The following is a 23,158-nucleotide window of genomic DNA, read 5'->3' on the forward strand; positions in this document are numbered from 1 at the left end:
AGCTGTATGGCAGGACTGTCGTACGTGGCTGTTTCTCACTAGTTTCACACAGATGAGTGTGTTCTTTTTCATGTGTATACATGTGCACACAGCAAGGGTGAGACTGCAGCACAGCGAGGCACCTGTGCCTCTGCCAAGCCCAGAGAATGACAATAACGAACACACCACCCCTGTATCGTCAGCTTGAGCCACAGAAGCCCTGTATGACCCTGCAGCTTTAGTAAAAGTTACAGAAATAGCTTAACTTTCCTTTAAGATTTTGCAAATGTAAGTTCTTCAACCCACTCCCTCTCCTCCAAACATGAACACAACAGAGTCATCTATTTATTTATTTTGGCTTTTACTGGAAAAGACATTAAATAACATTTAAAATTCTTTTTTTCTTTCTTTCTCTTTTTTTTTAACAAAGTGCATAACTTAAAAAGCTGATCATGAATTGAATGTCCTATGTTAAGACTGTTCCTTTTCCTACTCTTGTAGGAGACGCTTCAGCAATCAGTAATTCAGGCTCCGACTGAGCAGCATGTCTGTTTCTGCAGTCAGGTAAAAGAACAGCTTCAGTTCCTTTGGGGTGGGAGGAGGTTGTAGGCTGCAAACAACACCTTTCAGATAGTGCAAATAACGTAGTACAACAGAGGACAAACAAACCGAGGCTGTGGAAACAAGGCTTATTACCCCATGCAGGGCAAAAGTCAGGGGGAGGGAAGGTGGCTTGGCTCTTTCCAAGGGCTGTCCCATATTATCAAAGCAGCAGCCTTACACATCACCGAAACGTCTGCCTCTGCCCTGCTCTGGTGCTCCTACTTCAGTGGAGGCAGTGAGTCAGCCTGGATGGTTTTGGTCACAAGGGGTGGATCACCTGGGGCTCTCCGGCCCCTGCCGCCCTTGGAGCAGAGCTAACAGAGAACAGCAAGCTGCAGCCTGCGCTGCACCCAAAGCTGCTCTCGTTTCTTCAGTTTTGTGTATTTGCAAACAAAAACAACGACAGGAGCCTGGCTGGCATGAGATCCCTGTGGCCACCTTGAAAGCCACGCGGCAGGACAGCAGCACTGCCGGGTGCCCCTGCAAAGCACGGCAGGGAGCTGTCCCTCCAGGCTTCTGCGTTGCCTGGGGCAGCTGCTTTCCCCCAGCCTAGCTGTAGTTTGGATCTGGAGGTAAAACTTTCCTCATGCATGGTTACACCTAGCTGCTAGCTATGGTCCTGTGGGAAACGCACGCAGTGCCGGGGGGGGGGGACCCTTCGTGGGCTGGGAGCTGCGGGTGCTGAGCGGTCGCTGCCGCCGTGCTACAGCAGGCAGGAGGTCACGTACTCACAGCCATGCCACTCTCGCCAGATGTTTATGGGGCAATCCCGCCGGGCACGGCCCACGGGTACACAAACAGCATCAGTGGCAAGGGGATGAGGACGGCTGGTCCACAAACGCCTGCCTGCTTACCTGATGCCCTTGCTCCTTGTCTGCACCGCCCCAAGGCTGCAGCGCGAGCCTAGTGCCCTGTGCTGCGGCAGGGAGAAAGGCAGCGCCTCATCCTTCTCCCAGGAGAAGTCAGCATCTCCTTCCCTCGGCAAGGCTGCTATAGCTCTCTCCTTGCTGCATGTTTAAGGCTTTTATTTCTCAGGGTCGCAAGCTGTGAGTTGTGTCGCTAAGCCCGCAGCAGAGTTCAGGCCCTCCTATGTCAATTCCTAGCCCAGGCAACCGGTCTGCATCGGTGCTGCAAAGCTGGTGTGATAACCTACAGCGTGGGCAGACACAGCTCAGGGCTGAGACGTGCTTATTGCACAGGGAGTCACAGTGCAAGTGCCGTGCGTTTGTGTGTGTGTGTTAGCAGAAGTGGTTTCCTTTAATTATTTTTTTTCACCCTACCCAAAATGGAGGAAAATCGTCCTTATCTCCAGGTAGCAGCAAGTACTGGGGAAGCAGCATGCGGGACACAGCAGCAGAGGAGAGAGGAAGGCAGAGAAGAAGTCTGGACTTTCCTGGTGAGTACTCGGTTGAATCATATCTAAAAAAGCAAACAGAACACAGGAATAAGCTCCTGGTGGCCGATGGTGCTTGTGTGCAGGGTAAGAGGTCTTTCCACCAAACATGCTGTCAGGACAAAGAGAAGCCCAACACAAATCTTTGCCTTGGATGCAGGGCTGTAGGTAAGGCACATCGTTCCCTCAGATGGACCATATGTCCTCTGAGGTCTCCCAGGAAATCTGGCAGAAGAGCACAGGCAAGGTGACTTACGTCAGGCGGCCAGAACAGCCCAGGTAGGTCATTGGCTTCCGGGCAGAGGCTGATCCAGTGTAATGCCTTGTGTCTGGTAGATCTCCTTCAGAACCAGCAGAACCGTGTCCTCTGACTCCCTGGAAGAGGGGGACGTGGGCATTAGAGGGGGACACTTCCCTCCGCTCTCAGGACATCCGTGATGGCTGCGGGGTAGGCGCAGCCTCTGCCAGTGCCACCCGTACCAGGCAAGAACGACGCCAGCCTCCTTCCCACCCCCCCCATCCTGCGTCGGTATCAGACAGGAGCGTACCTTGCTTACTCGGTTAAAGCTTTTCTTATTACATTGGCTTTAAAAATGACACTATTCAGCCGGTATCAGACAAATTTGAAGCTTGACAGCTATGCAGAAGCTTACCAATAGCAGAGGTGCCCTTGTAGTGCGAATAAATATTCGTTAAAGCTCTCGATTGGCTTCTCCTGTAGCACGTAGTCTATGCGATTCCCTCCGTTCAGCCTCCCCACGTTAATGGGGGAGGCCTCCTCCTTCGCTGCTGGGGGGGGCTCTTCTGGCTTTACATCTGGAGGAACGAAGAGGAGTGTGGTTCAGCCACGGGGCACCAGCACCCAGGAAAGTGCAGCCCATAGCCGTGCCCTCCCTTGCCCCACGGACAGGAGGAGGGAGAGGCCAGCTCTCCCTTTGGACTCCTGCAGACGAGAGGCTGCTGACGTGCCCGGTGCCTCTCCCCCAGGGCGCCCTGACTCTTGGAGAACAGGACTGCAGGAGACAGCGAGAGGAGGGCAACGGCCTGGCAGTCCCACAAGGTGCTGTGGTGTGCCACGACTCCCAGGAGACCTTTCCTGACCAGCCAGCCTGCCAAGTGCACGGTAGAAGTGCCAAATTCATCTCCCCCTTCATCAGGCAGTAATGACAGAAGGTCACAGCATTTGCAGAGACTACCATGGGTGCAGCTTGAAGGCAAGCCCTTTGCTGAGTGCAGAAGACGGCAGCAGCACCCGGCTTTGACACCAGGATGGGTAACAGGCAGCCCCAAGCAGCCTCTCGGGGGGCTGGTGGCGATGCCGCATCCCTCGCCCCCCACCGCCCCGCGCACCCCACCAACCTGGCGGCGGACCTGTCTGCTTCTCCACGCTGGCCTCGGCCTCAGCCTCTGCCTCCACGTCGGTGCTCCCGGCCTCCACCGCTGGCAGCGGGGCGTGGGTGAAGGATTGCCAGGCCACCCGCAGGGACCCCAGCAGGTTGTTCTTCAGGTCCACGCTCATGCGCGTCAGCCCTTCTTTCAGCTCTGAAAGGCAGGGGCTCAGTGTCAGGCCCGGGGCTGCAGCTGCGGCCGGCTGAGACGGCGGCCGTGCCCCTTACCTAGGTGCATCCTCTTCCTGCCTTTGTGGTGAGGCAGCAGCATGGGCTCAAACTCCACGTCCGGGACAATCATGGGCTCGATCCTGTACGCCACGGGGTCAAACTGTGCGGAGGAGGAGGGCAGTGAGCAGGGTGCACGCCGTGCCTCTCGCACAGGAGGGCTCTGGCTCTTATACCTACAGGGTGGAAGATGTTGAAGAAGCCTTTGCAGGTGGGCAGGCTGTAGTTGGGGTTGATCCTCTTCACTCCTCGCACTGTGAGAAACATCCCAATGGGAGACCCGAAAGCAAAGAAGATGGTGGGCTTGTAGATCAGCTGAGGGTAGTTTGCCGAGACCTAGGAGAGAGAGATTTGGGTTTGTTTCGTGAGACAGGCTCCATGCTGGTGCTGCCGACGCTTCGTTGCTCAAGGACGGTGACGGGCTCAGCAGTTACCTGTCCTAAGCCAATGTCCCGGTACTGGCAGTCCCTGCTGTCGCTTGTGCCATCGGGGCCAGTCTGCCCGCTGTGCCCGGGAGCTGCTGCGCTCCGCTCGCTGATGCCCTGCAGCAACACAAAGGGAACCCTGCAGGGGCAGATCCTGCAGCGAGTCCGCGCCACGGCCCCTGCGCAAGGGTGCGAGGCAGTGAGCTGCCGTCACCCCTACCCCTCCAGAACCAGGTCTGGCGGTGGTCAAGGTGAGAAACTCCTCCTGAGCACTTTCACTGTGTTTGAGGCAACGCTATCCTTCCCCAGCGCTGAGCACCGCTCTAGCGGGCGCCGCTTGCTTCGGTCTCTGCCACCACGGACACAGCATCCTGCTCTGGGGTCACCCTTCCTGGCTACGGGATAGAGACCCTGTGGGAGGGCAACATCCATAACACTAGCTCCAAAGGTGAGCCCCTGAAAGCTGTCTAAACAGGAATGGCCAGGAATGAGGCGTTCAGGCTGCTCAGGGACTGACACCTCGCGTCCTGCGTACCGCGATCGTAAGCGGTGACGCTGGTCCTTGTCTGAGCAAAGTGAGGTGGCCTGGATGAAGATAAGCCGCCCAGAAGACATACCTGCATCTCCTTCTTGGAGCTGATGTAATTGAGGATCTTCATTCTTGGTCCTAAGGGAATTCCCACTTCTTTAAGGTTTTCCTCTGTGCACAAGAACTAGAAAATAAGCAACACCGCTATTAGCCCAGGAGCAGAGCGGTGTCTGCAGTTATGTACTACTGTTCTCTATCATTCTCTTCCTGCTGCACCCCAAAGAGACGTTTCATGTGCAAGTGACTCAGTACCAGGAAGATTTCCCCGGGGGTAGGACCGGGAAGAAAAACAAAGGAGAAATACAAGAGATGGCAAAAAAAACCAAGAGCTTCTTACCAGTGCTTCCCTGTCCATTTTCTCCTTCTCAAAAACATCGCAGTATTCAGACAGCTCCAGCTTCTTCAGAATTTCTTTTAATTCTTCAACGCCTGTGTTGCTTGAAGCTGTCCTGGAGCCCTGTGAAGAGAGCCATCAGGGACTGTGCTTTCTGCTCACTTATTTTCTTTCTGTGCATTTTGGACCTTCTCCTCCTTCCCCCACCCCAGCACAGCTCCCCACGCGGGTGCTGCGGGAATGCCCTGGCTCCCTGCTCAGCCAGCGAGCTCGTACCTCTCTGCTCTGCTCGTCCTCCTCGGGAGCAGCCTTCTGGTTCGTCAGGAGATCAAACAGGATTAGTGACCCTAGAAACGAAGCACAGATGGATAGAGCATCAGCATCTCCTCAGGGAAAAACCCCGAGCCATCTCCCTTCTGGGCTGGAAAGACCGGGGCCCTCCCTGCTCCCACGCTACGGGGACACCGTGGTGACAGCCGCTTCCCTGGGACCGCAGGGAAGTTCCTCACCCAAGCTGTGACCCGCGATGGAGACCCCCCCTTTGAAGTGTGGGTTCCTCTGCAGGAAGAGCTGGTACAGGCGGTTCATTTCGGACGCCACCGTATCCACAATGGTCTGGCAATAGGTGGAGCTGTTGTAGAAGAAAACGTCCAGGATGGTGTCGTTTATGAAGTGACGCAGGCGATTGATGCTTGGCAGAGTGATTCGCTCCAGGTCCCTGCAGGGGCCAAAAAGAGGAGAGGAAACTGCTGTTAGAGGTGCCCATGAACCCTAACACATTTCTAAGGCAAAACTTAAGTTGAGGGAAGGACTGCCACCGTCTCAAAGGATGTGCTGTTGTAATCCAGGTTCTTTAGCAGAGACTAAATCTGGAGCACAGCCTCTGCTCTCACAGAGCACCCAGGAACCTCTCTAGGCAGGAGTGTAAGGGCCTGTCCTTCCTTCCCCAGGAACCCAACCTGCTTTCTCCCCCTCCTAGGGCACTGCAGAGCGATGTGTAAGTGCTGAAACGGGGTATTGCGTTTCCAGAGGTCCTATTTAATTAGATGTGGATGCCCGTGGTCCCTTCTAATCTTAGCTAAGAAAAGGCAGAAGCTTCTTCCCTCCGGCTGCGTGCTGATCAGATCAGACACCTGCTGTGCTCTGCAAAGCAGGGCAGAGGTGTGGGGGGGTGTGCACGGGGTGCTCCCCGTCTGTCCTGGTCACCCGTGCACACTCACAGCCCCGGACACTCACGGCTTTCCCTTCGTCTGCAGCGGTTGCTACAAAAAGCAGCCTTTACGTGGGAGGAGGCTGGCTGCGGACACTTACACGTCCACCCCGGTGGAGTGGAGGGAGCTGTGCCAGTTCACGGGCAGGAACTCCACGCGGCCGATCTGCTCCTGCTCCTGGGCTTTCTTGAAGTGTGCCTGCAGCATGCTCAGGGAAACGTTCCTGAAGTCGTTCACTGGAAAAAAACGTGAACTCTTATCAAGAGCAGCAGGGCTATAGGGCAAGCCTGCTGCATCAACAACACTTAATAAGATAAAAGAAAAGATCATTACCAGGGGAAATCCCACCAGGGTCTTTAAGCTGCTGCTGCTACCCTAAGACCTTGAATCTTTAACTACAAGATCAAGGGAAGGCTCCATGTCCTTACATGTGTGTTTACTGGATTTTGCTGCCCCATCTGTAACAAGCCTCCTTTCCACGTGTGCAGGGCTTTAATGTGGCAGTCAAAATAAGGAAGGTACTTTTAAAGAATTTAGAAGAAAAAAGAAACCATTGTGAAGATGCATACGTTAGAAGGAGAATCCTAAGGGAGGAGATGAACTTGAAATTACTGTTTTGAGGAGGGTGAGAGGCTGATTTCCCTGATTTCCAATGAGCAGCCTTGGAAATAGTTTCATTGGATGAACTTATAGAAGAACAGACTGCGTTAAAGACAGCCTGCTATGAAAAATCCCAGCTCCCTTGAGTTCTACAAGTTAAGTGATGTTGGGCTTCCAGGCAGTTTTGGTGACGACCTCTCATCAGAACCGAAGGTCTCCAGAACTACTAAGAAACAGGTCAGACTGGAGTTCATTCTGCTTAGTGTCCTGTCTCCGGTACTGATCAGTGGTGGATGTGTAGAGGAGTGCATGACAACAGCAGCCAACAACTTCCTCTCACACTCCCCTAGCCTCCAGGGATTTGCACTTCAGGGATTTCCTGAGCCGGAAGCAGCGTCCCTGGGTTTCTGTCCAAAATCATGCCAGAGGCTGCCGGGTTGGTGTTACACCCAGCGAGATTAACCTGGAGCAATAGACTGAGCAGGTTACTAATTAGTTTAGCAGGTTTAGACAGTTGGAAAATCTGTATCCAGTTTGGGAAGCTCACTATTCTGAGCAGCAGCAGAATGCAATGATGAAAAGTGGTTGCCCAAACCTTTCCAGATGGTAGGATTTAATGGATTAGCAAGCATTGTATTCGCACTCCCCATTGCAGTCTGCAAATTCAGCTGTGCAGCTTGCCAAGACGAGCGTCAGGATGGTATGAATGCGCTTTGACAGCGTTTCCCACTGTCCGTGCAGAGGAGGGTTTACTCGCTCTGCTAAACGCAGCGTATGGAAAGAGCTGCCTGGCCTGGCTCGCCACCTACCACACTGGACAATGCTTCTGAACCGAATGTCGCACGCTGGGCCGATGCCGTGCACGACGAACACCAGGTGATCGATTTGCAGAGGTTCTCCTGCGGATAAAAAGAAGAGGTCAGAACACAGACCCTGCCAGAGACCACCACTGAAGGAGGAACCGACCCAGTGAAACCACGTGCTGCAGGACAGTGCCAGCCTCCCATCCTCATCTCAGTCCAGGTGAAAAAAAAAAAAAAAAAAAGTGAGTTGGTGCCCCGAGTCTGTACTTTAAGGCAGTGGCACTTCTCGAGTTTCTGACCTGCTTGTCCTGCTGAGTTCTGTCCTGCTGAGTTCACCTTCCCACCTGGGATGGGTCCAGATCGAGGGGACAGCGCAGGAAGGTGAGGTGGCTCGAGGAGCTTCACCCATGCTGTCACTGTCCACGTTTGGCACAGGGAGAGGGCACGACCCAGAGGACTTGTTGCAGCTGCCCTGTGCACAGCCTCGAGTCACCCAGCCTGAGCACGGCCGAGGCTCAGCGCTCCGGCAGGAGCTGCCTCTCTCAAGCAGGCAGCAGGAGCAGTTGCATTTTGGTCCCGACTTCCCACACACTGTAGTTTGCATAAGTGCTTTCCCAAAGGCATATGCGCATGGAAAACAAAGGCGTTAGATGGGAAAAAATGCCCGTCCTCACCAACAGGACAAGTCATGCAGCCTGACGGCAGCTCAGAGCTGATCCGCGGCTGCAGAGATGGGGAGAGCACAGGAGACAGATGCCAGCACAGAAGGCTGAGTGGTAAGCTCCGGTGTCCCCAGCACGGAAGGAAACTCCCTTCCTTTAAGAACACACATGCCAAAACCTCAGGAGTAATTTCAGGCACCCTGGCGCTCTCAGCAGCTCTGGTTTCAGAGCGCAGGCGCTGGAAGCACCTCTCTTCCCACGTGCCTGCCTCCTCTCTGCACCGATGTGCACTGGGGGCTCTCTGGCACTACGAAGGTTTCTAAAAACCTTTCATTTCCGTTTGGCACAAAACTTTTAGACGTGCTCTTCATGGACAAGGACTATGGATGCTTCTGACGGTCTTTTTGAGAAACTGTGTGGAAAACAGACTCTCTAGCTTTGGTTGGGCCTAAGGGAGGGAGAAGCAAGCTCACCATTGGGGATCTCAACGGCGATGTTTTCTACTCCCCTCTTCACGGTCCGAGGTCGACCTTGTTCTGTAGGAGTTGAGCCCCAGTCATCAGAGGTGGCAACCGGATGGTAGTGCACCATCAGCTGTAAACAACACGAGCCTGTCATTAAGCTGCAGCGCACGCTGTGGTTAAGCAGAGGAGACGTTTCGCTACAACGGCTGACACGTGAGGTATGGAGAGGCTCCAGACCATGCTGTTGTAACCGAGCTGCTACGAGCCCTTTGCGCGGAGTGAAAGGTGCTTGGAGAGAAACGCTACAGTGTGAAACACCGCCGGCACCGCCCTCGGCTCTACAGCAGGTAGGAGAGGGGAACGGCATTTAGACAAAACTGATTTCTAGGCAGAGGTGGTTAAAAGAAACCGCGTAAAAGCAGAATGTAGACAGGCTCCCAAGAGAACTAAAGGGAGGCACGTGATGGCTTTCCCCCATCACTGAGGAATGTCCTTGCCAGCCCACAGAGAGATCACTCTCCTCACCTTTGGGTTGTGCAAGATGATGATCTCCCTGCTAGGGGACTCCAGTTTCTTCTTCCACTCATCCAGGGTTACAGCAATCATGTAAGCTTCCTGAGGAAAAGAATGTCCCCGTGAGTCAGCTGAAGGTATGCCCACAAATATTCAACCACTTGAGACGTTTCCCATCCATTTTAAGGCATCACTTTGTGAAAGAGGAATAGAAATCAGCTCGGTCAAATTGGGGAAGCAGCAGGATTATCTAAATATCACCTCCTAGGAAGTTTCTAAAACGCCCCCATTTCAATGGCAGCAACAGACTTCCCCATCAGAATCAATTCAGAACTGTGTTTTTGGCACATCAGGATACAGATGATCGTAAATAAGTGCATGTGTCTGCAAAGAAAAGCCCCCAGCCGCTAACAGTATAGACCAGCGGGAGTGTAACACTACACAGCATTCGGCGGGTCTCTGTAACAATAAGTACTCTTAGAATTCCTTTGGGTTTGGTGAAACTATGAGCGTGGTGAGGATGATTCTCACAGGGAGAATCAAACTGCAGGAGTTGTAACAGGCAGGGTCAGGAGAAAAAAAAAAGAACAAAGATGCTAGGGAGAGGCTGCAAGCAAGGCCCGGGCTGCATGGCTCGCGGAGAACAACCGGGCTCTTGAGGAGAAAGATGCAGGATGCTGCTGGGGGGGGGCAGGAGGAAGGGGAGGCCGCCTAGCTCCAGCAGGCTGGAAGGGAGACAGTGGCAGTATTTACAGTTATGTTAATCAGATGTGAAAATGTCATGCCAAAGCCTCTTTTGAGTTCATGTCCTCAGGCGTGCCTGCGGTGCCAGTAGCCCCATATGGAGTTTGGGATGTCAGGGCCAGCGTTTGACAATTAGAGGGCAAGGTGGATGCTATCAGGCAAGGCGTGTTTACCTCCAGCTCCTCACTGAAGGTCTCCGAGTAGGGAATGTACTTGTTGTCCTTGTCTCCCTTGTAAAACCAGGTGCAGCGACGCACCTCGGAGACCTCCTCCTCCCAGTACACTGCGACGCGCTGCCTCTGCTTCAGGTGAACGTCGTACCTACCCCCCGACGTCGGGACAACCACGTCTTCTTTCTCTCTTCCTGCAGGAACCAAAGCCCGAAATCACTCACGAGAGGACCACGGAGGCACGCTACCAGAAAGCTGTGCACTGCGCACCATCGGAGGGCTGAGACCGGAGCACCTTCCGCGGGCAGCACACGAACACCGCGAACGAGCAGCGGGGACAAACACCCGTGTTCTCTGCACTCGAGCACTGAGAACGGTGTCGGGGAGCATCCGAGGAGGGAGATGCCCCAGGTCAGACCTCCCCCAGAGGCAGAAGGTGAGGTGAGAGCACTGAGCTGCCGGCGGCCGCTCGCAGCACGAGGCCTTGGCCCAAGCGGGGCCAGGCACCGCCGCGTGTCCGTGTGAAGCGGCACACGTCCGCGCGGGAGGCATCTCCCCGGTGACATTCGTGCTGGCCGCCCCCACGGGAAGGGCCTTCGCGCTGTGATTATAAATAACTTCGAGCACGTACCCACCGAACGAGGTCGGAGCACGCGATGCGCCCAGCCGGCCCCCGGCCGCTGACGCGCTCCCAGCCCGAGGTGGAGGCGTGCTGCCAGCGCAGTCCCCGCCGGCAGCTCCCCAGGGGCAGCGCTGCGTCCCCGGCGGCAGCCTCGGGCTCCCCCCCGCCGCCCTCCCGGGAGCCGGGCCGGGGCCGGGGCCGGCTGGAGCCCGGCGGCTCGGAGCAGAGCGGCGGAGCCCCCCCCGTACCTGCGCCGTGCGCCTCCTCCAGCCTCGCCGAGTCCTGCGCGCTGAAGGGCACCCAGCGCTCCCGGGGCTCGCCGGCCTTGCGGTAGAACCAGTGCGGGGCCACCGCCTCGTAGCGGGGCTCGGCGGGGCCGGGGGCCGGCGGCGGCGGCTGCTCCGGGGGCTGCTCCCGGCCGGCCATGGGCGGCGCTGGAACCGGGCGCCGGGAGCCGCGGCGGAACCGGGAACCGGGCGCCGGGCTCGGCTCGGCCGCGCGTCTGCGGGGCCGAAGGGCGCGGGCCGGGCCCGGCTGCTGTCGCCCCCCGCCGCCCCCGTTACCGAGGCGGCTCCTCCGGCGGCGCAGGCCCGGCCCGGCCCCGCTCCCGGCCCGGCCCAGCCCGGGGCGGCGCTCCCCGGCCGGCCCCGCCCGCCGCGGCGCTGCCGGGCCCCCGGGACGGGGCTGGGGCCGGGGTCGGCCCCACAAAGGCGGCCCCCCCTTCCCCCGGCTCAGCGGGCCCGGCCCCACCGCAGCCCGGTGCCCGGTGGGCCCTGCGCTGCGGTACCGGGCCTGTGCGGGGCCCCCCTGCCCTGCGGGGCCAGCTCACGGGAACCCCGCGTAGCGGCGGGGGGTGCGGGTGTGAGGGGCACGGGGAAAGGGGCTCGGTGCCTGGGGAGAGGTTTGGTCGGTGCCCGGGGGGAGGCTCGGTTCCTACAGAGCCCAGCCTCACGGAGCACAGAACGACGCTTGGGGTTGGACCCCGCAGTGGGGTGGGTGCTGTGGGATCAGGCCAGGAACGGCCGTCGTGGGTACCGGGACATCGGTGCTCACTGGGACATCGGTGCTCAGCTCCAGCACGGCCCCTTGCCGGGAGCACGGGGCAGCCGCAAGTGCCGAAACCCTCAGACCCTCGTTTTTCCATCCGCAGAGCAAATGGCTGCAAGCGTCGCCCGTGCAGCCGCTCCTCCGCAGGCCAGCGCCAGCTGGGCGCCCACGCGGCGCTGCTGCCCGACTGCTGCAGCGAGCCCGGCCCGTCGGGGAGCAGCCTGGGCCCTGCTCCGAGGGGGACGGAAGGCACCGGGAACCCCGCGGGTACGTCAGCAGGAGCTTTCTGCAGGCTGCGGCACCGCAGGTGCGCCCTGATCCCATCACTGCCCCCCGCTCAGCAGGGCTTCAGGGAAAACAAGCCAACCCCATCTGTCCGAGGGGCACGCGAGCTGCTGCTCGGCTGGAAGCGTAATCCGGAGTCGCGTCTTCTCACAGACCTGCTCAAATAACCAGCCCTGCCGAAATGACAACCTGCCATTTCAGCCCGCTTTTCAATTTTATTTCATGTGATTTTAAATAGGGGCTTACATAATCCCCTGCCAAGTCCTTCCCATATATATGCGGGGATTTAAACTCCGGAAGACTGTGAAGGAATTTGTTACCTTGATGGGTTCGGCACCAAAACACCAAAAATGAAAAACACCTCCCCCCCTCCAGACTTTGTCTGCTCGTATGCCACGCACATACCTACGTTTTTTCTTATGAGTAGATAAAGTTATCATTCCTAGCACATCTCCGCAGCAGGAAACCTTTGCACCAGTCCACAGAGCACGGGTGATACAGCAGCTGCATGTACAGTTTTTTCTCCTCTCCTAGCTGACTGCATTGCAGTGTTCGAGAGGTTGCAAGATAACCAGGATCGCTCCACGTGCCTCCTTGCACAGGTGGAACTGACCTACCTCTTCTGTCTGGCAACCAGCAGGGGAGAGACGTGAGTAGGAGAGCAAACAGGATGCAGTAAACAAAGCAGCTTTGTTATTGATGCAAATCTGGCTGCTGGAAGTGAAACCAACATAGAAAACAAAGTTCCAGCCAGCTCCAGGGATTCCAGGCTGACTGCATCTGGCTGATAGCTTCTCCCCTGCACGAACCTTCAGGTGGTGACTTGCTGCAGCGCTTCTGCCGGTGACGCCGTGTCCTCCAGAACGCGGCAGCGCTGACACATCAGCCGCCTGTCTGTGGCCACGTTACTCAAGTGACAGTGGCAAAGCGAGCTGTGAAAGCTCATCGCTAGCGGGGGGAGACCTCCCTAGGGCTGGCGGCCACGTTTGGCCTATAACAAGGACGTGTTCTGGGTTAAGGTGAGGCTTCAGTTCTGCCCGCTCCTCTCGGTATGTTTTGTAGGGGCTGATTGAGCAACGCGGGGGCAGACCCTGCTATTAGGGGCTGGGTGGAGGAAGGCTGCGGGCACCCTCGCAGCTGTCTGTGCTGTACGAGGCACCGGTCCAAGGTCTGAGTGATTTCACTTTCTTTCCTCTGCCGAAGCGTGACTTACACACACCGCCTCTTGCGAGAACAAATTCCAGACCGTGGCTGGATCCTGCTCGAAGGGAATCCAAACCTTTGTTTCAACATCCACGCCAATGAAATAGAAAACGAATGTGGTAACGGGGAGAAACGAGCTCTTTGGAAACTCCTTGGAGAGCACTGGCACTGTGCGGCCTTGGCCTGGACGTGGAGCCGAACCTGGGGGGGCAGAAGCGAGAAGCAGCAGGGTGAGGTGGCCACGCTGAAGCGTGAAGCCAGAGGGGCTGCTGCGTCCCGCACCGGGGGCAGCCTTCGTTAGGGCCGGCTCCGCTCCCTTCCGGCAGACACGGTTGTTTCTCCCCTCCGTAATGCCCCGAGCAGGAAGGGAAGAGGCAGCAGAGGCTGTTCTTCATCGTCCTGCCCTCCCACCTGCATTGCTCGTGCTCTCCTTCCAAGCTTTCCTCCCTGCGGGAGAGCAGGGCTCTGCTGCAGCCCTTGCCTGAAGCAGCGTGCGGTACGGTGCCGCCTGCCTGCTGCGAGCGCGGCAGCTCGGCCTGCTCCGCCAGCTCGCCCGGTGGCTCACCCATGTGTCCTCAATTGCCAGGAAAGCTCCGTGGGCTGTGCTGGGGAGGGATTTCCAAAAACTTCTGACCTTTGCTCAGGGGATCTGCTCTTCCTACAGCTATCCACCTCGACGCACAGTAGCGTACTTGAGCTGCTGACGATGACTGAAGGCAAGCAAGCTGCTGCAGAGCATCAGCAAGGAGCAGCCTTTGGGGCTGTCGGTGATGTGCAACCACTTCTTGGAGGCAAACCCTCATCCCCCCTGCTGCAGAGCACTTCTGTGTCAGCCTCCCACCTCGCCACCTTGCAGGCTGTGCCTCTCGGTCCAAGTTCTGCCGTGAATCTCACTGTTAGGGCGGGGTGGGAAGGGAACTCGCCTCCGTGCAGCCTCTGGTTGGCCACCTCTGATCTAATAACTCCGGGACGCTGGGTGACGATGTTGTTGCCCCTGTTCCCTTTTAGAAAACTATAAATAAAGTTACTGCTGTATCAAGCTAATTCAGCGAGCCTGCAGCAGGCTCTTGGGAAAGACTTTGGGCCATCAGAGGCAGCGTTTAACAAGACTTTCAGCCATAAGATGGAACGATAAGGGTAATGACACCGCAGTGCTGCTCTTCGTTCCTCTGGGGGTTGTGCGGAAATCATCCCTACCACAAATAATCTCACAAAAAGAATCACCCACCGAAAGCACAGATTAATGCCTGGAGAAGCTGCAGACACTGCTGCCTTTAGCAGGGAAGAAGGGGGGCGTTCACTGGGGCTGGGCCCTTGCTTTCTGCATGCAGCCGCCAGCCAGCACCCCGTCCTCGGTGCCGCCACAGGGCATCACTCTGCTGATCGTGGTCTGCTTTCTCTCCCCGCAGAGCCACCGATCCTCCCGGTTCACGATGAAGCACAGATGGCTTGGCCTGGCTGCCCTCTGCCTGACAAGAGGACGGAACAAAATAGCCGCCAGGCATTTACCAGTCCCAGGACATTCGGCTTTTTCCTGGCTTACCTCCGACCGGGCCATTTTTGTGGGCTGACCACTACACGTGATCCCAGACGCATCCAAAGAGCTGCAAAGGTCAGTCCCGTGCGCGCAGCCCGCTCCGTCACTGACGTGGCATCTGCCGGGCTCCTTGGGGACAGCAGCTGGCCGCCAGCCTGCGGAGCACAAGGCTGGGGCTCCTGGCTTCAGGCAGGCTGAGTTCCCTTCCAGATCCCTTCCGAAACACGGCCACCACCCCTGGAGCAAGGCGAGGGCTCCTGGAGCCTCTGCTTGGGAGCGGATGGGGGCCCCCTAACCCCAACACCCCCCTAAACAAGCACCCTCGGTGCTGCTGATGAGCTGCGTTCATCCCTAACCTTCAGCTGCTGAGACAAGCCGACCGGTATTTTGGTCGTAGGCAGGTCTCAGTTACGCAACCGTGCACACGACTTCCCTTTAAAAGAAGAGACTTTAAGAGATCTTAATTACAAAACAACGTTTAAAAGTTGTCAGGGTTTATTATCTCGTTACACGCAGTAATGATTCACTTAACGTGGTGTAACCGGAAGGTTAGTGGTAGGCTGAGCTCCTCCCTTCCCTCCGTACTGAACAGTGCCACGGAGCAGGGGGTTTGCAGTGGAATACAGAACTCGCAGTACGTGAAAGGACGTTACGATTAAAAAGTGGATTTTTACCCGAGTGACCTGAAAAGCATTCCTACGCATCCCTCTGTCCAGGGCTGCCCCGCTACGACGCTTCTTCTGACCGTGCCCGTCTTTTCCAGCTGCAGAACGCAGAGGGCTCCGGGTTGTGTTCCCGCAGCCACGCAAGACATCGCGGAACAGCTCTGCACGGCAGCAGTAACGGCGTGACGCGACGTTCGCTTGTGCTGCTGCGCTGACCGGGCTGCCAGCAGGGTCACGCCCTGCAGCACGGCGCTGTGGCTGCTTGAGTGCACTAAAAACAAGCAGAACCCCCGACGACACGCACCAGCTTTTATGGCAAGGAATCTGAAGCTGAAAGTACACGCAGTGATTGACAAGCCCGGGGTCTCGGTTCACGGCTGCGCGTTGCAATGCCTTTGTGACAAAACCGGACAGGTATTCCAGCTGTCTCCAGAGCTGTGGCTCCAGGAGGTACCTATGGACTGGGCCTGGCTTGGGGAACTTTGTGCAGTGATTTTCTTCTTGTTAAGAGGACGCAGACCCGCCAGGGTCCTGTGCAGTGGTAAGTACCCCAGGTGGTGCTGCTTTTCCAAAGCCTGGAACAAACAATTTATTTTGCTGCTTCCATCTTCTCTTGATTTGTCCATTGCCAAGTTATCTAGTGGGGCTGGGCTTTTCTGTGGTTTTGCTTTGTTTTTTAAATCAGGGCTTATTGCTTTTCATTGTCAATAGTGCTTAGCAGAAAGAGCTGACATTTAGCAGAACTAAAACTCTTTGGAACCTCAACAACAGGCTGCGTGTTGTGGCTGACAGGCTTTCACAATCCCTTTCTTTCCAGTATTTCCAGAATGGCCTGAATTCTGTGGACAGCTTCTTTCCTGGCCTGCCGAACGCTGTCCTGGCCACCAGTCTCAATGGAATCCAGTTCTAACAGCAGCTTGGTCAACATCTCCTCCAGAAGCCGGTAGGATTTATCTGTCTTTTTCCCTACAAACTCATCCACCTCTTGTTCCAGCTGTACAGCCGCCCTGGTAATGTGCAGGATTCTCTGAATCTCTGGCTGGGTGGCTGCAGTGTTTCGCTGCAGCCTGGTCACCGGCTCTGAAGCCTGCCTCCTGGTTCCCAGCCAAAAGCTTCCGAGTCACAGTGTCGTACATCTGGGGCTGTGCGCTGTACTGCACCTTGGGGTTTGAGAGGGACGGCTTGGCGCTGAGTGGAGGGGGGGCCTTGTGGTCAGTCGCTGTCCCAGGCTGCTGGTGATTGACGTCGGAGCAGTAGTTGTGTTGGTTTGCACTTGGCTCGGGTTTGTCATAAGCAGTTTCCTATAACCAGAGGGGGAAATAAATAAATTTAAGAAAATCTTTAAGCATATTTCCCTTAATGCCAGGTTTTTGGTCTCTCACCTTGTTCTAGAAAGGCAGGCAAGCGTGCCCGAGGGGGTGGAAGCAGGCCCACTGCGACTGCTGTGAGGCGAGCCCGCCTAGGGCAGGGCAGAACTGCGGGGCGTTACCGGGGGCCCGGGCAGCGTCACGCTGCCACACGCGTGATGGCACACACACACCACGCCACGTCCCAGCAGCCTGGCACCCCGGGTCCTGCCGTGCACGCCGCCTGCCACCAGCACGAGTCCCATAAAGGAGCACGGGGACCGTGGTCCAGCCCCCGACCCGCACAGAGCAGGTCCCTTGGCAGGAGGAAGGCACGCGCCCGGAAGGAGCGGGGTGAGTCACTGAGCTCTCGTTACACCCAGAGAGGGTGAACGCCGAACGGACGTCAGCAAGGTCCCACCTGCACATACCGGAGAAGATTCTTCTCTCCGGGTAGCGCAGCGCTGAACTGTTCCCAAACGCCAGCAGCCCCGATCCCCTACAGGGCTGCTGCCGCGCGTGCCAGCCTCTGGGAAGTCACTTCACTCTTGGTCAAACCCAGAGCCATCGGAGGTGACAGACCCCGCCAGCTGCATCATTTCTGTGTATGTTCTCCTCAAACGATTTCTTAGCAGAGGATGACTGTGCCCCCCACCCCCAAGAAAAACACTTGCAGAGGGACGCTGGAGCCTGCAAACTGACCCAGAGGGTAGCCCCCACTCTTCGCCGGCTGTTAGCTGCGTCTGACACCGTTAGCTGCGCCAGAGAGGAGTGTGAGATGAGATCCGACCCATTTCAAGACCTGCCCCCAGAGACCTGCTATCCTCAGTACTTTCTGGAATTACAGCCCTGGACTTTGATACACGAACAGGAGATCGTGCCGGCAGCACTCAGGAGAACTGCTGCTTTGTTTCTACCTTCGCTTCTACGCAGAAGCCAGCTGTGCTTGGAGAAACGCTCATCCCGGGAGGCAGGGGCAGGTTTTGGGGCAGGCAGCAGGACCTGAGGGGTCTGACCCCAACCGGGACCCGGCGCGAGCGGCGCGATCGAAGCATCACCCGTACCTTGGAGTCCCGGGCGGGCGGGTAGGACGCGGCCCCGCTGCCGCTCCAGGCAGGATGCGGGTCGGTGACAAAGGGGCTCCCGTGCGCCGAGGCCGCGGGCCAGGCGTACCGCGGCTGCACCCCGTAGACGGCGGAGGGAGCCCAGGCGTCCTCCTGGGGCCTGGGCTGCGGCCCCTGCGGGGCGGCCCCGAGGTGGTTGTCTCCGTACGGGTACTGCGGGACGGGCATCCCCGGGGTCTGCGGGAGGAGGGGGACAGGCGTTACCCCGAGTCGCTCCCGCTGCCAGCGGCCGCGTTCTCAGCCCCACCGCACCTCTGGTGAGCCGCAGCGTCGGGATTGCCACCTGCTTTCTGCTCTACAGCCCCCAGGCGTGGGGTGAGTGGGGGAAGGGGGGGCTACAGGTACTTATAGGGACGAGCGGGGCGAGCGGCTGAGGACATAAAAGCCACTTAGGACCCAAAGTCCCATCAGAGGGGCTGCTGGGGGCCTTCCCTTCCCTCCGCCGGCGCCCCACAAGACTTCTCGCCCACCACGCACGACCCAAGCACTCGAAGCCGCGGTCAGGGCTGCGCTCTTACCTGCGGGGGGGAGTACCCGGGGACCTGCTGCCGCCGGAGCGAGGACCCTTCCAGGCAGTCCGGCGTGCCGTAGCCCCAGGGAGGAGCAGGTGACGGAGGCCGGTACATGCCCGTGGTCTCCGCGGGGTAGGGGCTGCGGGGGGGCCCGGAGGAGTAGTAACCTCGAGTCTGCGGCAGGCCGGTGTAGTGCGGGGCGGCCGGAGGGTACGGGGCGCTGTAGGCTCCGTTCGTGTAGGGAGAATCCATGCCCTGGGAAGGAGGAGAGGGGAGAAGCAGAGCAAAGCTTGGCTGAAGCGCAGCAAGGAGCTGCCGGGAGGCTCAGCCAAGTCAGGTCAGCCCGCGACTGAAACCGGTGGGTGAAAAACACCCCAGGGAAGTTCGTTTCCTCTTCCAGCCTGCAAACAGAAACGCCGTGAGACGACCAGATCTACCAGTTCCGGAGCCCGAGGAGCCGGGCACGCGGGCGGCGGGGCCGCGGTCACCGCCGCGCCCGCGGGCAGTCCGCCGTGCGGATGCCGGTACCGGGGGGGCCGCGTGCCCGCAGCGTTCGCCCCAACTCACCGGGGCTCCTGCGAGCCGTCGGCGGGCGCCCGGGGCGAGCTGCCCGCTAGGCAGAGGCAGCCGCCCGGCGGGGGCTCGGCAGCTCCCCGGCGGCTCCGGGTGACAACGTCCTGCCCGCGAGCCGTTCCGCGGAGGAGCGGCCGCGTCCCCCGCTCCCGCCGGGACGACGGAGCTGGCTCGGGGCCGCCCGTGCCGCGGGAGCAGCGCAAAGCGCAGCCCTCGGGGAAGGAAGCGGCCCCGGTGGAAGCCGTTAGGGGCCCGGCGCGGGGGGGGGGGTCCCGGTGGGACGGGAGAACGGGGCTCGGCCAGGCGGGCCCGGGGAGCGGAGCTGCAGGGGAGATCGTAACGGAGGCACGGCGGGAGCCTCGGGACCCGGGGGGCAGCGGGGGGCACGGCCCGGTAACACGGGGTCACGGCCCGGTACACGGGGGTCACGGCCCGGTACCGGGGGGCACGGCCCGGTAAGGCTCTGATTCCCCACCGGGCATGCCGGAGGCGGCGGGTGGCTCCTCCTGCGCGGAGCTGACCCCGGCCGTGCCCCGTTCCGCCCCGTTCCTTCCCGGGACAGCCGCCGTGAGCTCGGCCCGGTGCGCTGAGCCCCGCGGGGACCCCCAGCAGCACCGCAGCGGGGCCGGGGGCGGCCGTGGGGGCCCGTCCGCGCCGTGCCCCCGGGGCGGGTCCCGGGTCCCGCGGGGCCCTTGGGGCTGGCGCCGCCCCGGCACCGCCCGGACCGGCACCGAGCACCGGCGGCGCCCCGGGGACAGCGGGCACCGGGACAGGACGGGACAGGACGGGACCCCCCCGGCCCCCCCCGCCCCCCCCCCGGCCCGGGACCCCCCACCCCGCCCCGCGGCCCCCGGCCCGGCCCCGCCCCCCCCGGTGCCGGCCCCGCCCCCCCCGTACCTGCCCCGCCGGCGGCCCCGGGGCCCAGGGCGCGGCGCTACCGCGGGGCTCCATGGCCGCCGCCCGGCCCCGCCCCGCCCCGCGGCTCAGCCAATGGGCGGCGGCGCCCCCGCGGCTCAGCCAATGGGCGGCCTCCCCGCGCGCACGGCCGGCGCGGCTCTCTTAAAGGCGCAGCGCCCCGGCTCGGCGCCGCCCCCCCCCCCCCCCCCCCCCACCCTCCCCGCCGCGGGGCGGTTCCGGGGCGGTCCCCGCGGCGCATGGCGGCGCTTCCGCTCGGCGCGGCGGTACCGGCACCATGAACTACATGCCGGGCACGGCCAGCCTCATCCAGGACATCGACAGTGAGTGCCGCCCGGGAGCGGGTAACCCCCCCGGTAACCCCCCCGGTAACCCCCCCGGTAACCCCCCCCCGGTAACCCCCCCCCGGTGCCCCCGTCCCCGGGTGGCTGCCCCCATTCCCCCGTAGGCACCGCGCCCCGTGGGGGCGGCCGGGTCCCTGCCCCCATCCCCATCCCCCGGGGGGGTCCCGGGACTGGGCACCGGGCACCGACCCCCGCCGTGCCCGGCCCCGGCCCCCCCCCCCGGTGCCGCGGCGCCGCCTGACGCCCGTTTCCCGCAGAGAAGCACCTGGTGCTGCTGCGCGACGGCCGGACGCTGATCGGGTTCCTGCGCAGCATCGACCAGTTCGGTACGGGGGGGGCTCGGGGGGGGCCGTGTCGGTCACCGGGGGGGGGGGGGGCACCCGGTCTCGTCCTCCCCGGGTTCACCGCTCCCGCACCCGGCCGGGGCTGCCCGCCGCGGGGTCGCCCCTTCCTTCCCTGCCAGCCCGCGCAACCCCCGGCAGCTGCGGCCCGGGGCTTTGGGGGGCTCCCCGTAAAGCTGGGCGGCCTCCGCTGTCCCTGCCCTCGACGGCCGTGCCCACGGGCAGACGCCCCGGGCCTCGCCCCCAGAGCCTGCGGCACCGGGGACGCCCCCGTCCTCCCCCGGCACCTGGGCAGAGGCGGCTCCCGCGGCCGCGGAGCCCGGAGGGTTCGCTGCCCGGGGTTGCCCTTCCCAGCCGCGAAGCGCGCTGAGGGGTGGGCTTCTTCCTCTTCATCGCTGCAGCAAACTTGGTGCTGCACCAGACCGTGGAGCGTATCCACGTGGGCAAGAAGTATGGGGACATCCCCCGAGGCATCTTCGTCGTGAGAGGCGAGAACGTCGTCCTGCTGGGGGAAATAGTAAGTAATAAGTAAGTGACGCCTTCTGCCTGGCCACCTGCCGCTGCTGGCCGGGGGCAGCAGCTCCGGGACCAAATCCCGGGCGGCGTTTGTGGCTGAAACGATTCCACGGCCAAGCAGCAGCCGCGTGCTGCCACGGCGCCTCTGCCCCCGGTGCAGCCCCGGCTGTGGGACGGTGCCCGGGGTGCTGGAGGGGGGCTCGGTGCGAGCTGTCCCTGGGGCTGCAGCGTGCCTGGGGCGATTTGTGGGGTGACAAGGGGAGGGTGGAGGTGTGGGGAGGCCCAGGCCTGCACGTGGCATTGCGCCTGGCTGCAGCGGTCACCTCCCTGCTGGCTCCGAACTGCGGGGAGCCCCGAGGGGTGCTGGGGGGAGCTGGCTGCTGTCACGTCTGGTGTCAGTTTGTCCGTCCGTGTTGTGCTCGGCTGCTCCCCGGGAGCCTGCCCCGAAACGCCTGTTTCCAGGTGTCCCACCTGGACACTTGTTGTCGCTGGGGGTGGGTCCCTGCATGCCCCCACCCTGGCGGTGCCTCCAGCACCTGCTTGGCATCGTCTCTGCCTTCGGACCTGCCGAGGACACGTGGGCAGGGGCTGCCCCAGCTTCACCCCCTCCAGGCACGTCAGGGGCTCGCGTGGAGGTGACTTTGCCCTGCGCATCAAATCGGTGGTTGGGAGCCAGCAGGGGACTGAGGGGGACCCACCACGGAGCCCACCCGGGGCTCCAGGGACTTGGGCACGAGATGCAGCAAGCTGTCCTCGGCGCAGCAGCGCCCGTGCTCCTGGGAGCGCGGAGCCCGGTGCCCGCAGGAAGCGCTCGGTGTCACCGAAGCCACAAGGGGCAGTCGGTGTCTGTGTCCCCGCCGGCGACGCCGACCCCGCTGTTTGTGTTGCAGGACCTGGAGAAGGAGAGCGACACGCCGCTGCAGCAGGTCTCCATCGAGGAGATCCTGGAGGAGCAGCGGCTGGAGCTGCAGGCCAAGCAGGAGTCGGAGAAGCTGAAGGTGCAGGCGCTGAAGGAGCGGGGCCTCTCGGTCCCGCGGGCGGACACCCTGGATGAGTACTAGCGGTGCCGCCACGGACACGTCCCCCGCGGCGGGGCTGGGGTGCTGCCTGCCCACGTGCTGACGGAGCTCCCCGGGAAGGCTGCCTTTATCTCACGATTGTGTTTTCTGTGGCGCAGACAACTAAAAAATCATGGTTTCGGTTCCTCCGTGTGGAAAAGGAGGAGCAATGGCGTTGGGCTGCCTGTTGAGGTAACGAATGCTCTGGTGAGCGAGAGAGTTTTTGTTCCAAGGCAAATCCCTTGGGTCTTTTTGTTTGCTTTTTCCTCATGTGACTCTGGGCAAGAGTTCCCCTTGATGTGTAAATAAATCCTTGATCTCAACAGCAGCGGTTTGGGCTGTGCTTGGGATTTGGTGCATTCCTCGATTTTTTTTGGATGCTGGCACGTGGGACCTGCCCCGTGCTGACCTCGAACGGGGTCCCCACCCCGCGGGGTGCCGGGGCAGCGAGGGGACCCCTGCTTCTGGTGCGTTGGAAGCTCCAGGTGAGAACCCTGGGGGCAGCACCCCTGCACCCTGAGGGCTCTGCCCCTGCTCCCCAGGTGCGGCTCCTTCCCAGCAGCTGCCGTTAATTCCCTGCTAATTCCCTGCTAATGGCAGAGCTGCCTCACCTGGGCTGCCCCCACCCCCAGCACCCCCAGCACCATCAGTCCCTCTTCCTCCCGAGGTATCTCCAAAATTCGGTGCCTTGGTGAAGCTGGCACGGCTCGGGCAGGTAGGAGATGTGCGGGTCGAGCTGAATTGGGTGCTTTTGGGTGCCTGGGGGTAAGGCAGCGCCCTCCCCAGGGTGGGTGGCAGTGGCAGGTTCTGGGCAGCAGCCGGGTGCTTTGCTCTGTGCGGGCAGGGAGAAGCAAAGCTGGGGGGCGAGGGGAGCTGCTTCGTCCCCCTGCGAGGCTGAAATGCTCTGGGGGGAAAATGGGGGGGGGGACGGGACCTGGGGGAGCAGATTTCTCCTAAACCAGCC

The 23,158-nt window shown here is 60.4% G+C and overlaps 3 protein-coding genes and 1 long non-coding RNA gene across 7 annotated transcripts; 2 read left to right on the forward strand and 2 right to left on the reverse strand.

The window, feature by feature from the left end:
- Positions 1-315: 315 nt before the first annotated feature.
- DDHD2 (DDHD domain containing 2) lies at positions 316-11,332 on the reverse strand. 2 transcript variants are annotated; one of them, XM_066983623.1, is made up of 17 exons: positions 10,977-11,332; positions 10,110-10,300; positions 9,205-9,294; positions 8,689-8,809; positions 7,560-7,649; positions 6,251-6,386; positions 5,449-5,657; positions 5,216-5,286; positions 4,943-5,062; positions 4,634-4,729; positions 4,026-4,133; positions 3,772-3,927; positions 3,592-3,694; positions 3,347-3,517; positions 2,629-2,791; positions 2,232-2,350; positions 316-2,001 (listed from the first exon to the last, which is right to left on the reverse strand). In XM_066983623.1, exons 1-16 carry the CDS (start codon positions 11,152-11,154, stop codon positions 2,260-2,262), a joined length of 2,094 nt encoding a protein of 697 aa, XP_066839724.1. In that variant the 5' UTR covers positions 11,155-11,332; the 3' UTR covers positions 316-2,001; positions 2,232-2,259. The 2 variants fall into 2 exon arrangements, with proteins under 2 accessions (XP_066839724.1, XP_047903298.2); XM_048047341.2 differs by having other exon boundaries at positions 3,335-3,517; positions 10,977-11,331.
- On the forward strand, positions 10,298-14,878 carry LOC125179920 (uncharacterized). The gene is made up of 3 exons (XR_010826681.1): positions 10,298-10,547; positions 11,879-12,042; positions 12,595-14,878. It is a non-coding gene; the product is annotated as an uncharacterized lncRNA (long non-coding RNA).
- Positions 14,879-15,264: 386 nt separating this feature from the next.
- On the reverse strand, positions 15,265-20,055 carry BAG4 (BAG cochaperone 4). Its single transcript, XM_066983624.1, is given in 5 exon segments — positions 15,265-16,522; positions 16,524-16,766; positions 17,876-18,112; positions 18,454-18,702; positions 19,918-20,055. Coding segments are annotated over 5 exon segments (1,044 nt in total). The 5' UTR covers positions 19,972-20,055; the 3' UTR covers positions 15,265-16,261.
- A 53-nt stretch (positions 20,056-20,108) lies between these two features.
- LSM1 (LSM1 homolog, mRNA degradation associated) lies at positions 20,109-22,519 on the forward strand. 3 transcript variants are annotated; one of them, XM_066983627.1, is made up of 4 exons: positions 20,109-20,258; positions 20,537-20,605; positions 21,022-21,148; positions 22,027-22,166. In XM_066983627.1, the coding sequence occupies exons 1-4, from the start codon at positions 20,213-20,215 to the stop codon at positions 22,130-22,132; spliced, it is 348 nt and encodes a 115-aa protein (XP_066839728.1). In that variant the 5' UTR covers positions 20,109-20,212; the 3' UTR covers positions 22,133-22,166. The 3 variants fall into 3 exon arrangements, with proteins under 3 accessions (XP_066839728.1, XP_066839727.1, XP_066839729.1); XM_066983626.1 differs by having other exon boundaries at positions 20,114-20,258; positions 21,022-21,137; positions 22,027-22,519; XM_066983628.1 differs by lacking the exon at positions 20,537-20,605 and having other exon boundaries at positions 20,122-20,258; positions 21,022-21,137; positions 22,027-22,519.
- The last annotated feature ends 639 nt before the right edge of the window (positions 22,520-23,158 follow it).

The sequence above is a fragment of the Anser cygnoides genome, chromosome 26 (assembly GCF_040182565.1).
Source record: "Anser cygnoides isolate HZ-2024a breed goose chromosome 26, Taihu_goose_T2T_genome, whole genome shotgun sequence".
NCBI lineage: Eukaryota > Metazoa > Chordata > Aves > Anseriformes > Anatidae > Anser > Anser cygnoides.

What these genes read in the sequence shown, in the direction of transcription:
- DDHD2 (XM_048047341.2), bottom strand. Translation starts at nt 11,154, where the DNA reads ATGGCCGGCCGGGAGCAGCCCCCGGAGCAGCCGCCGCCGCCGGCCCCC. An exon ending in CCTTCAGTGAGGAGCTGGAG is followed by an intron (nt 9,295 to 10,109) that starts GTAAACACGCCT and finishes TCTTTTCCTCAG; the next exon opens with GAAGCTTACATGATTGCTGT. An exon ending in GGGACATTGGCTTAGGACAG is followed by an intron (nt 3,928 to 4,025) that starts GTAACTGCTGAG and finishes TCTCTCTCCTAG; the next exon opens with GTCTCGGCAAACTACCCTCA.
- LSM1 (XM_066983626.1), top strand. Translation starts at nt 20,213, where the DNA reads ATGAACTACATGCCGGGCACGGCCAGCCTCATCCAGGACATCGACA. An exon ending in CCTCATCCAGGACATCGACA is followed by an intron (nt 20,259 to 20,536) that starts GTGAGTGCCGCC and finishes CGTTTCCCGCAG; the next exon opens with AGAAGCACCTGGTGCTGCTG. An exon ending in GCGCAGCATCGACCAGTTCG is followed by an intron (nt 20,606 to 21,021) that starts GTACGGGGGGGG and finishes TCATCGCTGCAG; the next exon opens with CAAACTTGGTGCTGCACCAG.